At 42.8% G+C, this 13,919-nt stretch overlaps 1 protein-coding gene across 1 annotated transcript in view; it reads right to left on the reverse strand.

Moving 5' to 3' along the window:
• The window catches only part of plcb1l (phospholipase C beta 1-like), a gene marked incomplete at both ends in the record, with an annotated part of 107,451 nt that overhangs the window by 32,287 nt on the left and 61,245 nt on the right, over positions 1–13,919 (reverse strand). Inside the window, 7 exons of the mRNA XM_080047409.1 lie at positions 341–487; positions 4,416–4,582; positions 5,343–5,443; positions 6,736–6,811; positions 8,286–8,339; positions 10,474–10,553; positions 11,173–11,313. Of these exons, the coding sequence (XP_079903535.1) occupies positions 341–487; positions 4,416–4,582; positions 5,343–5,443; positions 6,736–6,811; positions 8,286–8,339; positions 10,474–10,553; positions 11,173–11,313 (766 nt within the window). The remainder of the gene's footprint in view (positions 1–340; positions 488–4,415; positions 4,583–5,342; positions 5,444–6,735; positions 6,812–8,285; positions 8,340–10,473; positions 10,554–11,172; positions 11,314–13,919) is intronic.

Consider the following 13,919-nt stretch of genomic DNA (forward strand, 5'->3'; position numbering starts at 1 on the left):
ACTCATGAATATCAATGAGTTGAGTCTCATGGCATGACTTGATTGCATAACCTCTTGAGAGGTAATGCAAGAAAGGGGAACTTGCATGCAACAGTGCGTTTGATTGACTGACCCGTGCGGTATAAAGATGGGCAGTATTCACTTGGGTAAACCATAATTGTATTTCTAAATGAACGAGTGATGTGTTCATGTGCATTAGAGTGAAAGATGCGTCATGTGCAACCAGTCAAGAGTTAATAACGAGTTGAGTGGTAGCACACGGGGTGCAAAACAGACAGACAGAGTATGTGTGTAGTAGAAAACAAAGACATTTGCCAGGTGTCTGGATGTATGTGCGTACCTGTGAGGTATGTGTTGTGTGAGGAATTGATGAAGTAGTGGGAGAGGGGAAGGGTCATGTCCTCGCTCTGGTCCAACTTCTCCGGGGGGATGATGCTGTTCTCCTCTCCATTCAGATACCTTGTGAATCCTTCCACCGAAATCTGACCTGGACAAATACAAAAGAGCGCACAGACACATGACAATCAACAATACATTGATCTAATAAAGAGTATTATTTCCATAGCCAAGGCCTGATATAGCTTATTCTTCTGTGCCATAGAGCGCCATTGTTGTCTATTATCTATTAAAAACACATCAGCCAGACACACTACTGAAGACTATGTGAGATTTTCACTACAATGAGTATTGGCACTGTCGTTTATGTTATGTTATGTCCTGCGGATGTAAATAAACACTAGCATTGCAAATGCGTATTATTCATTCACAACAGATAAAAAAGTCCAGACAAATGCCATGATTTAATCTTGTTTCTTTCTTTTCACATAATATTTTTCTAAGAACTACAGCACCCTGCTGTTGTAGAAATGAATCTAGGCTTCTTTAAAGATTGATGTCCTCAGTAAGAATAAATGAGCTTGGTGTTAAGTGCCACAGGGGGGATGGGAAAGTCATAAAGAATTGACAGACAGACTTACACATTGTTGGTTTTAATCTCTTCAAGGGATAAGCAAACATAGAATATTTCTCTCCAACTTTATTCTCTATACTACATGAATCAAATCACGTTGCATGGCATATGGTGGCCACATTACAAAGAAATATGTTTGTTATCCTTTTTTTCCCCCTTAGCAATTTTCTGTATGAATTATGTAAAAAGCCGTAACAAGATGAAGTGTATGTGTGTGCACGATACTGCACACACATAGTAGCACACATAGCAGGTGTAATCAAACGAGCAGGTGGATGAATTTTTTTTTCATCATAGCTAATTCAAATTGAGATTACATTAGTAATTTAATTTAGCCGGAACCTTAAATCACTGTTTGCCCGAAGCATTTGTGGTGAATTCTTAATGCCCGTGCGTCAGTGTTTCAGTTTCTGACATTTTACTGTGGGTTTATACTCTCAGTTATTTGCCTTCGACAGAAATATTAAAAGGTATATAGGTGGATAAATGGATTAAGAAATTCCCCTGTTATTGTCCAAAATAAGCCACACAGGGATTTGCAAAAGGCTGAACATGTGCTTGATGTTATTCATTTATTCCTTGTTTTGATTGGTTCTCAAGGTCACCCATGTTAAGCGTTGCCTTTTTATCCATCACCACTGAGCTCATGTTTTCACTGACGGGCTACAGAAAAATGAATGATGCTGAATAAAAAGGTAATAAGCAGCAGCAGAGGAGGAGTTCACATCTCCGATCATCCAGACGCAGGATTCAAATTTCCATACACATTACCATTTGCACACACAGCACCTGCATGGATTACATTTTGTACACATTGCAAGCGCTCAAAGCAAAAAAAACATAACACCTCCTCCACCCACACACACACACACACACACACACACAGACGATTGAATTTATGCTAAATGATGCAAGCTCCATGGGTGCAGCAGGTCCCTCTGGCCACTTTATGCTAATTAATGCGGTGCCGCCCTCTGCAGAGTTGCTGGACTAATTAACGCTGGCTGCTGTCTGTGACGTGAGCTCAGTCGCAGCTCAGCTCCTTATTCCCCATGCCAGTCTGAGGCCTAACCTCTGCACCACACAGACATGGACCCGGTTTCCCAGTTTCCCAAGACATTTGTAGGGTCAAACGGGAGAATGGTGTTAACATGGCTGGGCTTACAAGTGCACTTCACTAAGAACCCACAGGTGTTTTTACTAAAGGTAATGCTGAAAGTGAAGTTGTAGCTGAAAGGAAGGGGAGTGTGAAGGGCTAAATTCAAGTTACATTTAAAAAAAGTAAAAGGGGCTGTGCTGAGCTGAGAGGTAAACTTCAGAGTAAATGTAATCTAAGTTGTAATGAAAACCTGAAAGACAAGCGTTGACACAAACCGACAGAATCTGACAAAGAGCTTCCTCTCGCCAATCACGGAAGACAAATATGCGACCATCCACTCTGGATGGAAGAGACTTTAAGTGTCTTGTTTCATTTAGCGTTTTATTCATTCTGCACTCCAACGATGCCGGAACGTTTGAGCAATCACAGACTAAAACCGTCAAAGACAATGATAGAGCACTGAAGAGATTAATAAAAAGGTATAATATTCATAAAATCTGAGCTAGCAGAGGAAGAGGAAGGGAGACACAGAGAGTGAGCAGAGAAGAAAAAGAAAGTTAACCGTCTTGAAATTCCTCTTCCTAAATGACACAGGCAATGCTGAAGCAGAACTAAGGCACACCAGCCACAATCTCCAAATAAGGGACATGCATTTATTCATACTTTCTGTGTACATGCATCCACAAGATGCTACTTAAGTGCAATCTAAAAGAGCATGCCTTGTATGCACGCCAACCATGTACATACATGTATGAGTGTCCTTGAGAGAGTAAAAAACTGTGTGCATGTGTTTTTGCGTGTGTGTGTGTGTCCGTGTGTGTGTGTGTGTGTGCGTGTGCGTGTGCGTGTGTGTGTGTGTGTGTGTGTGTGTATCTAGAGCTAGCATGTGGAGCTCTGGACCCCTCTTCAGAGCAGATGGCAGCATTTCCTCCGGCTAGATAAATACTTCACATGGGGAAATCTGTCACTGGGACAGAGTAGGGCACGCTTCCAGAGAGTCAAAACACTGACCGCTCAAATGAGTTTTCTCGAGCAATATGCACGCATACTGTATAATGCAATGATCCATTGTACTGAACGTTGAGCAGAGTATTTAACGTGGCATACTGTGATATCATGATGTTATATAACTCAGACAAATCATATTGATTGGTTAGCTGAAGACATGTTTTATGTGATCAATAAACACAATCTTTTTGCACACAGATCTAATATTAAACTATTGCGGGCTCAACAGGTTCTTAAATAAGAATATCATTTAGATCACAAGCCTTTATTGTAGACTTTAGTGCTTTCTTGTCCCTTTAAGGAGGAAATAAACCCCCACTGCTTCTATACAAAGAATACAAATAATCAAGTACACACAGAGAAATTTTATTCAACCTTTTTGTTGTATTTTCAAAATGGTTTTGTATCACATAACAGCCTGGTGTTTGCCTGTGAGAATAAACAGAAGATGATTAAAAGTTAGTTGAATTGGCACATGCATGGCCACTAAGCCTGATCTCTAAAGTGGGATGTTCTCCAACTTTGGCAGCTCTCTGTTACTGACAATTCATACAACATTAAAAAACACAACGTCTCAACAAGTGTTGCATCCCCTACACGTGTGTATAGAGTTTAATTCACACATGTGTTCAGTGCCACATGAGTTCTCTGCTGCGGTCCACTTGCTGCTTGCTATTTGTTTAAGATCTCCCCTAGCACAAACACAGACCAGAAACCCTCCTTCTCTCTCTTTCTTTCACACACTTACTCTCTCCATTCTAGTGATTCTACTGGTCATCCTCACCCTATTCTAGTAAAACAACAAGTTATTTCCTCTATAAAGCTCCACAGTGTTTGGAGTTTTGTTGGCGGTGTTTGGTGTCTGTCTGTGTCTGTGTGTGTGTGTGTGTGTGTGTGTGTGTGTGTGTGTGTGTGTGTGTGTGTGTGTGTGTGTGTGTGTGCGCGTGCGTGTGTGTGTGTGTGTGTCATGTACAGACTTCTAACATTCCGTTCCTTGGCACCCCACTATGTTCCCTCACTTTCTGAGCGTTGCTGTGGCAACACCCCTGCCAAATGTATTGGTGGAGGGGCCTGGAGTAGAGGGTTAGGGGTACAGTAGGAGGAGTCTCAGCAGCAGCAGGGTTGGAGTATTTTATGGGGGATGAGATGAGTACAATTTGTTTGCACTTTACAAAATATTTCACTAACAAAACACATTTGCCCTTTTAGTTACATGTCACTTTGTTTGTTGAGTTGTGAGTTGGAAAAAAAATGACATGAGCTTCTTATTTTATGTAAGAACAAGTTGCTGTAGACTGTGTCTGTGTTTGAACTGACAGACATATTTGAGCCACTGACCTTTCTGTGCCAGCACATCATTGGGTTCATATTTGTCCAGCAGCACCTGGACCTGGTCTGCTTTGAGAGGAGGGTAGAGGATCTCGTTCAGACGAGGGTCCCGCTGTTTACTGTTAATGAACTCTGTCATCTCCTCCACTCTGAGGTAAGGACGACTCTTGGCCCCCCTGAAAAAGAGAGAGAAAAAGTGGAAGGGTAATTAAGCGGTAATGCAAATGTTGAAAAGTGTGTGGGTGCTACCAAACTAGGTTTATAAGATCGAGGACAGAATTGGAAAATGTAAGATATGAAGAAAAAATTATGAAACGAGAAGATGATAGAGGGAGAGGAGTGGTAATTAAAGCGGCAAATAGATGTGGAGAAGGAGCGCAGCAGAAGCGCGGAGGATTTAATGTTTATGTCGGGTAAACTGTGCAGATTTGATTAAAGCGCTTTTCATATCTAAAGCCTGTTCCACCAAATTATCATCTCCATATCCTCCTGGCTCTCATGCCCTCTCTCCCTTAACTGTGATTCAAATCTATTGACTTGTACTGGTAGTATAGCGGCCCAGGCAGGCTCTGCTGGCATGCTGCCTCAGCCGATTGGACCCCAAGTCCCTCTTGGGGGCCACGAGGTGCCACACAGCCAGCCTGGATGAGTCATCACCGGTGGCCATTACAACACACTTTCCTGTACTAATTAACGGCTCACGATGACTCCACTGGGTACAAGCAGTTGTCTTAACCCCCTTGCAAAGCCATATTGCCCTAGCAAGGATGGCAGCCGTTATCAAGCTGCCAGTCTGTCTGAAAAGAGCAACAGATGGCGTTATAAAAAAAGAATCACTATCACCTTCAAACAACTTCTGTTCTAAAGTGGGGAATTAAAGTATCATTCTGAGGTTGGGAGATAGTTTATTTTTTGTGGGTGAAATATGGTTCTTACACTTCAGAGAAGATGTGGTCCAGCTCCGTCCGGGGGCAGAGGTTGCTCAGGAACACGTTGTAAACCTCCGCAGTGAAATCCTCCTGGGGGATGGCGTCATTCTGCAGCAGACAACAGCAACATCGTCATATGTATATATGCAGACAATGTGCTGCACATACAAAACATGGGGCAGTAGGTGGCCTAATGGGTACAGACACCGTGGAACAAAATACTCTTGATGTATACAGCACTGAAATGATGGAAATTGTATTGTTTGAACATAAAACACATGGATATTTTTTTCCCTGTATGTTCAATTGTAGATATATGGGATATACTATGTATGGGATCTAGTTTTATAGCTGACCCCATCCTCTGGTCTCCCAAGAGAAGCGATGACACACACGTACATTTCAATACAAATTATTAACGAAAGAGGACCGCATGCACTTTGCACTTGAATTAATAAAAAAAAAGCTGTGCCACAATCATTTCTTATAGAACTATCCATGCCAAACCGGACTGATAAAGACACAGTGTGCTCAGGAAGCAGGCAACAGTATTGTGCCAGCAGAAAAAGACAGAGCAGGTCTGAACACTCTTAGAACGAAGAGAAGGACGCACAGAGGGAGAGGGATGCAGCAGGTCAAGCCCTGACAAAATGAAGACCTTGGTGCGGGCTATGCTGTGTGCACGCTATTTTGCCTGTAAGTGTCTGAGTGTGTTGGAGGGATTAACAGCGCTATCGTTTAGTTGTAATTACTGGCATGTTGGAACAACAGCAAATCCCACCAGACTTTCAGATGGCAACCCCTCCCGCTCTCTCTCTCCCTGTATATTGTTGTGTGTTTTATGTGTTGATTCTGATTCTGTATTCAGGAGCCATTCTTTACGGCTGCAACATGTCTGCCCTACTGTGTGTGCAATGTGTTTCAGCATGTGTTCGGAAGTGCAATAAACAGCACTTCCCAACTTCCAAACATGCAAATTGCTAGCTAAACCTGGAGTACAGAGATTGTTGTACTGAGTTGGGGGACTTGTTTACACGCCTGTGCAGCAGGGGGCAACTTTTTTCACTAGTGATATCTGATAGAGGTGAAGATAAAACAGCTTTGATCAACTCCGCTGGGTCCATTTGTTTCATTATAACGAAGGCTAAATTAGTTTCTAAATGGGAAGTGATGCAGATCTAGAAAATAAGACTATACAAATGAGCGATGAGACTTCAGGAAAATTGAAAAATGAGCTGAATGGTGCGAGGACAGACTGATGGATGGATGGAGAAGATTGAAGGAGCTTGGAGATTGAGATGAGAAAGAGAGGGAGGAATATAGACGGGGTCAGGGGAGACATAGAAGGTGACAGTAATACTACATTTAAAAAAGAAAATTGTCAGTGTTTTGGTTCTCACTCTGCCAGAAGGGAGGTTACAGATTTCCAGGGCCGTCTCCACTCGCTTCCTGTCTGCTGAGAAAATCCTGAATATACTGTGGGACACACACACGCACGCACACACACACACACACAAAAAAAACACGCAATCATGAGCAATCGCAGAAGAAGACTTTGACACAGTTTTCACTTTGATCCTCTGTGTCAAAGTGATAAACTCATCACAGCTGTTAATTGATACTTAAAGATATCCCGTGAGAAGGTTCTGAGGTAGCAAGGGCAAACAGTAGGAAGGAAAAAAGAGAAAGAGTGCTATGAATGGGTGTTAGGAGAGAATCCGACCACACACTGCGCGGAAAATTACAGATAAGAAGACAGAAATGAGACAAAGAAAATGAAGAGATAAAAAATAGACAATTTGGGAAAAGATAAAAGGTACATATAGCTAGAACTAATGCAGTGTATAATCCCAGTTTTGCAATAAATTCTATTTCCCTGAAGGTTATAACATGTTTAAGTTGAAACTGGTCAGAGCTGTTGATGCAACTGTCTGTGCATTTCAAAATGTTGTAGTTGTAATATAACAGAATATAATATTTAGTCTACCCACACTCATACAAAATCATATACAGTAGGTGAAACATGTTCAGTATATAATCCAACTTCATGTTGGATTATATACTGCACATCTCCTACATTGACAATAAATTAGATTTACTGCAATGAACTCCCCTGTCGTTTCAGCTACCGCTGGCTTGTTTGTTCCCGTTCGCCATAGCCTGTTTTAATTACATGCAAAGATATGCCTGTGCAGATCCATGAGCGCGTACTGTATGGTCTGTGGGGGAGCAGAGTCAAGCTGACATTAGCCAAGCTGACATGTCCTCCCAGCGATGAGGGTTAATTCCCTAAACGTCAAGGAGCCTCTCTAGGCCTCTATGTATTGACACCCACTGTTTTCCCTCTGCATCTCTCAGGGAGGTTATCGCAGTAGTTGTCTGTTGCCTGCCTAAAAGCTCAACTTGACTAATGGCGATGGACGTTGGATGTTGGATTTGCAATGACCCGATGACAAACTCCCAGACATGTGAAAATGAACCTGGAATTCTCAAAAATGAAATACACAAAAGGAAATTCTCACATACTCACACATTTTGCATTGTGAGCTGAAGAGAGTGACAAGCTTGTCCACACGCACGCGCGAACACGAAAACACACACACACACACCAACAAGGGTAGGCTCTTTACAAATAGAGAACAATTACGGTTGTAGAAGTACAATTATGTACCATCCATTGTGTCCTGAATACAGTAATTATTATTATTATTATTATTATTATTATTATTATTATTATTATTATTGTTGGGGCAAATTTGAGAAGTGGGAAGAGTAAAAGAGAGTATTGTAAGGGAGGGGTAGCATTCTAATAAATGTATACATATACACAGAGGGAAAGTGTGTATACTGAAGCTTAAAAGTAGTGGGGAAAGGCAGAGGAAGCTACAAATTGATCAAAAGAGTGAGAGAGAGGTGGCAGGGGAGGGAAGTATGAGTCAGAGAGACTTACTTCTTGACGGGAATTCGCCCCTCAGGGTTGAGCTGCAGCTTCAGCCGAGTGTATCTGCATTGGAGAGAGCGCACACATTACACAGCACACAATCAGCAGTTTGTCTATGAGTAATGCACCTGCTCAAATTTCATTTCTGCCTGTGCGTATGTATGCCTGATGTACATGTCCATAACAATATGTCATGTCATGTCTATATGTGTGAGACCATATGCCAGTACATTCCTCACTGTGGTTACACACACACACACACACACACACACACACACACACACACACACACACACACACACACACACACACACACACACACACACACACACACACACACACACACACACACACACACACACACACACACACACACACACACACACACACACACACAGGGTCTATAAAATACCCAGTGGCTGATTGCATGTGTCGAATTCTCTGTGCACATCGTGAATAGTTGCCTTTGTTTACATAGTAGACAGGTTCGAATTGTGGCTAATCCCTGGAAGTCTTGCATCGGCAGCTCAGAGCCATGCGGCAGCAACATGGGCAGCAAAGAGCCTGGACTATAAATAGCTTAGCTGCAACAGGAGCTATCATTACAGGCTGGGCTTTAAGTGGCTGCTGGCTAATAATTAATTTCCATTACAGTGTCCACTTCACAGGGCAGGCCGGCTGCCACAGGCAAAGTCAACGGTGACTATAATGGTTAACGGCGCTGGACTGGGTTTTGTCTGAGAAGGTTTTTTTGTTTTTTTGTCTCTAAAAAAAGAGGGAAATGTGACATAAAAGACACACTGTGTTGGCAGAAAAGGACAGAAGGATGAAAGGCTCAGGAGTAAGGCAAGCCGCAGGGAACGGTTAGGTGTTTTCTTGATGCCCTACTCTGCCTTACAACTGCCTGTATTATTCATTCAGACGAGTAGGGGAAAACAGATTACTTGCATCCGGCTCCTTCACTCTTTCACTGACTACTTTCTCTTTTCTCTGTCTGGCTCTGTCTTTATCCGTATCCGTGTCTTTATTCTCCCTCTCTAGCCAATGCCAAATCGAGAAGGCCAGTTTCCGTTTTCACCTACGGTATTACAAGTACAATAACAACAAAGCAACAGCTGAGTAATAATCATTGCTGCACAAGGCAACATAATCCAAGGAGTGGCCTCGGGGCCTACTGCATTGATCTCAAAAAGGGAACATCATGTAGTAAGCACCAAATTGAAGGCACGCTGGGTTTCTGCATTATTTCCTGTTGCTGGAAACATTGCCCCGACAACGCTGACGTATCACAGCAATAGGGAGCAAGCGATGTGAATTAACCCCATGAAGAAGGCCAACAACGGGGATGCTGTTGTAACGGTATGGCAAGGACACGCCTTCTTTGTAAGCACAACGGCTCCTGCCGCGAGAAACCAGCATGACTGTGAAATCACCACTTTTATTGTCTCATATGTCAATCAGCCTCCCCAGGGGGATGGCAGTTGATGGCTTCTGTTCCACTGATAAACATCAGACAGCTGGGAGACGTCCCCAGAGCAGAGCCCAGCCTATTCTTTCAGTCCATACTATAAGGCAGATTCATAGTTTTGGCATACTGTGCTTGAGCCTCACTCAGTCACTCACAGCATACATATATCAGAATGAGTGTATGCTCCAATCAGATTAATAGGGACGTGATGCTGTAAGCCTTTTTAGACACAGTTATTACACAGGATCAGCGGTGGGCCCCCTGAGGGAGATTGATAATAGAAAAAGGTTTCGACTCCGGTGCAAGTTTAATGTCAGGGACCCAACCTGTTTAAGAGACTTCTGACACAGGCCGGTCGTTATGTCGTTAGGTTGTTAATGTGACAAAAATATAGGCCGCTTACAAATGCACACACGCAAACGTTTGTGCCGTCACACGTGCACTCCAAGCCAACTGAGATGCACAGAGAGGAGTTCATGAACGGAATATATATTTCTAGATTGCTTTATTTATCTTCCATTCTTCCTTCCTGTCTGTTTTTCCTCCCACTTACGCTTTCCATCGATGTGAGGTGAAGGCTGTCTAGTGGAGCCCTGGAAAGAAACTACTTAACCAATGTTGTTTGTGTGTGTGCATGTGTGTGTGTGTGTGTGTGTGTGTGTGTGTGTGTGTGTGTGTGTGTGTGTGTGTGTGTGTGTGCGCGTGCAAGCGTGTGTGTATATGACGTACGCTTTCTCAAGGCAGTCCTCTCTGGACATGTTCTGTACCATGAGGTTAGATGCCAGGCTGAACAGCTCTTCGGCCCATTCCTGCAGGAAATAAAACAAAGAGAGAGAGAGAGAGAGAGAGAGAGAGAGAGAGAAAGAGAGAGAGACAGAGAGAGAGACAGAGACACACACACTTGAATGTACTGCTGCTAGTTTAGATCCCTTTGATGTGAAATCTTAGCCCTAACCCTACACACCGTTCAATTCAGTCAACACAACAAAGAAATGGTGCTGCCTTCATCAAAAACCTCCAAACTGAATAGAGAAAAAAAGCGATATTGTTGTAACAGGCTTTTTATCTTTTCAATTAACCTTTGTGCCATCACAACAGCCAGCTATTTCAAGCTGTCATTTTGCAAAACACACCCTAAAAGATTAGTTCTTTCTGTTCGGTCTTCATTATCATTCACCTGCACGCCATTGCTTATCGCACTACTCAGTTGAAAACCTTTACGCAGTCTTTTCAGGGAAAGGTTGCGTTTTTTTATATACTATCTATGGTTAACACTGATACTACCGACAGACGCCAACACCTCAATTAACAAACATGACAAGCTGTAAGGAATGAGGTTTTCCCCCAGTAGCAATAATAATAAATACATAAATGACAGCTAATGGCTACTGATATTATCCTCATGCAAGGTAGTTCTATATCATTTACCTTAGCTGTCTCTTCCTGGAAGGCCATGAAGTTCAGATAGGTGATGTTGACCATGTCCGTGCCGCTCACCACCGTCAGCATCCTGTTCTCCATCTTCCCCGCCAGCGTGCTGACATCCAGCAGCTCACGCAACTTGGCCTCCTGAATGATGAAACACCAACCAAAGAGGAGACCGAAGAAGTGTGTCATTGTCGCGACAATTGAGCAAACTGATTAAACGTCATCAAGTGAAGGTTTAAGGTCCGTTGTCATATTAAAATATGCCCCCCAACCATCTCATGTCAGCTTCTAACATAACTGTATACACACTGTAAAACCATCCCCTCATTTACAACACTGGGCTACTGCCAAACCCACATCCCAAAAAACCAAACAAGACTTCCATCAGTGGAGAGGGAAGTGACAGAAAACAGACCATGGAAAAAGACATGGTATGCTTCTTTCGAGGAAGTGAGAGACAGTGCTGCTCTGTGTCATATGTGATGTTGTTTTACAGGAAAAAAAATTGCTCTCTGAATTTACTGAACCGAAACAAGACATGCAAGAATTCTTTTTTGTTCGCAAATGTGTGACAGCTCATTTGTGTGATTAATGTGAGGTCATCAGCCTGAGGGCAGACAGTGTGAAGAGCGAGGTTAGATCCGGTCCCAGTGCCACTTGCAGATTGTGCAATATGTCGACTTTTACTGTTTCCAGCAACAAAAGGCCAATAAATGTCTGCAGAGGATTTATGGCGTTATTTACAATAAATGACCCCACGGCAGCTCTCAAAATCCTGAGAGCTTAATGGTTTTATAACCTTGCTTTCCAGCTTTATTTCACATTTGAAAACCTTCTATCTATTGAGCTGCTCAACTGTGAAAGATGGTACTAAGAAGAGCACCCCTAATGCACAGTGATGCCTTGTGACCAGGCATGACATGACAGGGCAAAATGTTGAATTAAAAAATCACCAGTGAATTCACTAAGCAGAGGAGGTCAAATGAGGATGAAAATTCTGCTCAGAATTAGTTTTTTAAATGGTTTCACAAATACTGAAAATTCATGAGGAGAAAATATCTCCACCTTGGAATGCAATTTTGAGATTTGATTGAACTTTAATTCCTTTCAACCTTCCTCATCCGACACATTTGGCCGGTTAAATGAGTCTGCTGTGGGAATTCTGATGTCTGTTGCAACAAAACATTGAGTCCTGGCAACAGTTCAGTTCACACATTGCAAAACTTTGTAATCAGCTGAGGTAATTGTCAAAAAAACTAAACCAAAAGTTTTTTTTAGCAAATATACATTTAAGTGGCTCATCCTTGGTGCAAATCACATAAAAAAATACAATCTACAGTGTTTCTGGGGCGCGAGACATGAGTAACAAAAAAAAAAGGTTTCTCTCCTTTGGGGCCCAGTATGCAAGCTGCATACAAAATGGTTGCTCCAGCCTAATTAACACAACAAAAAAGCCCTGCAAAGGATTTTGCTGTGAAAGCAAATGAGCTCCCACTAATTTAACCAATCAAACAAAGAGCGTTGTGTGTCCTGTGTCACACTGATAAATGTCCTCTACACGTCCCTCACACCCCCTAAATCAAATTGTGCGGCTTAGTGGCGCCCATTATTATCACGCTGAACTTTCCTGAGGCAATACATTTTCACAATTGAAGAACCTCTTTGATCTGACTTTCTGTCTGAGCAGTTGCTTTTTTATGTGATTGCACTGAGAGCTAATTCCTACAAAAATACTTCTTACAATGATTTCCAGTGGAGAGATATAATCAACTGTGCATACTGCACATTGCAATAGACACAGGTATCCAGTATTCTGTGATTTGCAGATGACTCTCAGTCAGAAGGGTTAGGGTTACACGGCCCTGGGCTTGACCACCAATCAATTGAACACAAACTGCTGATTTGAACTGGAATCCATCACCGTCCACTTATGTATTCTGAATGCCTCCGGGCCCCATCAATCAAAGCATAAAAAGCCACTTTCAATTTGCTAAAACACACTAGTTCCAAGGACCCCTTAAGGGTTGCTTTGGCAGACTGCCAAAGATGAAAGGTTTCTGAGAACAGAAGAGACGACAGTAAGATGCATATTTCATTCATTACTGCGCTTGAACATCAATACAGTTTGATAGCGTTACTGATGCTACTCGTAGCCAGCGCAGGGCTGCATTGGGATGTGGCACATCGACTGGAGCTGAAACATCAGCAGTTATGTTGAAAAAGGACTTAGAAGGAAAAAAGCAGCTGATGTCAGGGATGCAGAGCCTGCCAGAGAGGAGGAAGAGAAGGGGGGAACATGAAGAGAAAGAGAAGTAAAGCCTTGGAAAGAAGAAGAACTGAAGAGGACGGGAGACGGCTCTGCCATGTGAATGAAATGTAATTTGTGCTGGTGCATTGTGGGAGCAGTTTGGGGGGCATGCCTAAGGTCCTAGTTACCGCAAAGGGTGATTTTAGAGCCAAACAGGACACTGGTGGGGGGTTGGATGGGCTGATGGTGCTGGTTGCAACAAGAGGATGGATTTGTGCTACGCAAAACGCACTGACAAAGCTTAGTCTCTGTACAAAACAGTCATGGACCACTGATGTGACTATTTCTAGGGTGCATGTGTGTGTGAATGTGTTGTGTGTCCGCCTGTCCATGCCTATGTTTTTATTCAGGCATACACGGTACATGTAAGCAAACTGCAATGTGTCAGTACTGGAACCTTTCTCAGTCACTTAGCATTCAGGTGGAGCTGCAGCCGGAA

Source organism: Ammodytes marinus, assembly GCF_949987685.1.
Source record: "Ammodytes marinus genome assembly, chromosome: 19".
Classification (NCBI taxonomy): Eukaryota; Metazoa; Chordata; class Actinopteri; order Uranoscopiformes; family Ammodytidae; genus Ammodytes; species Ammodytes marinus.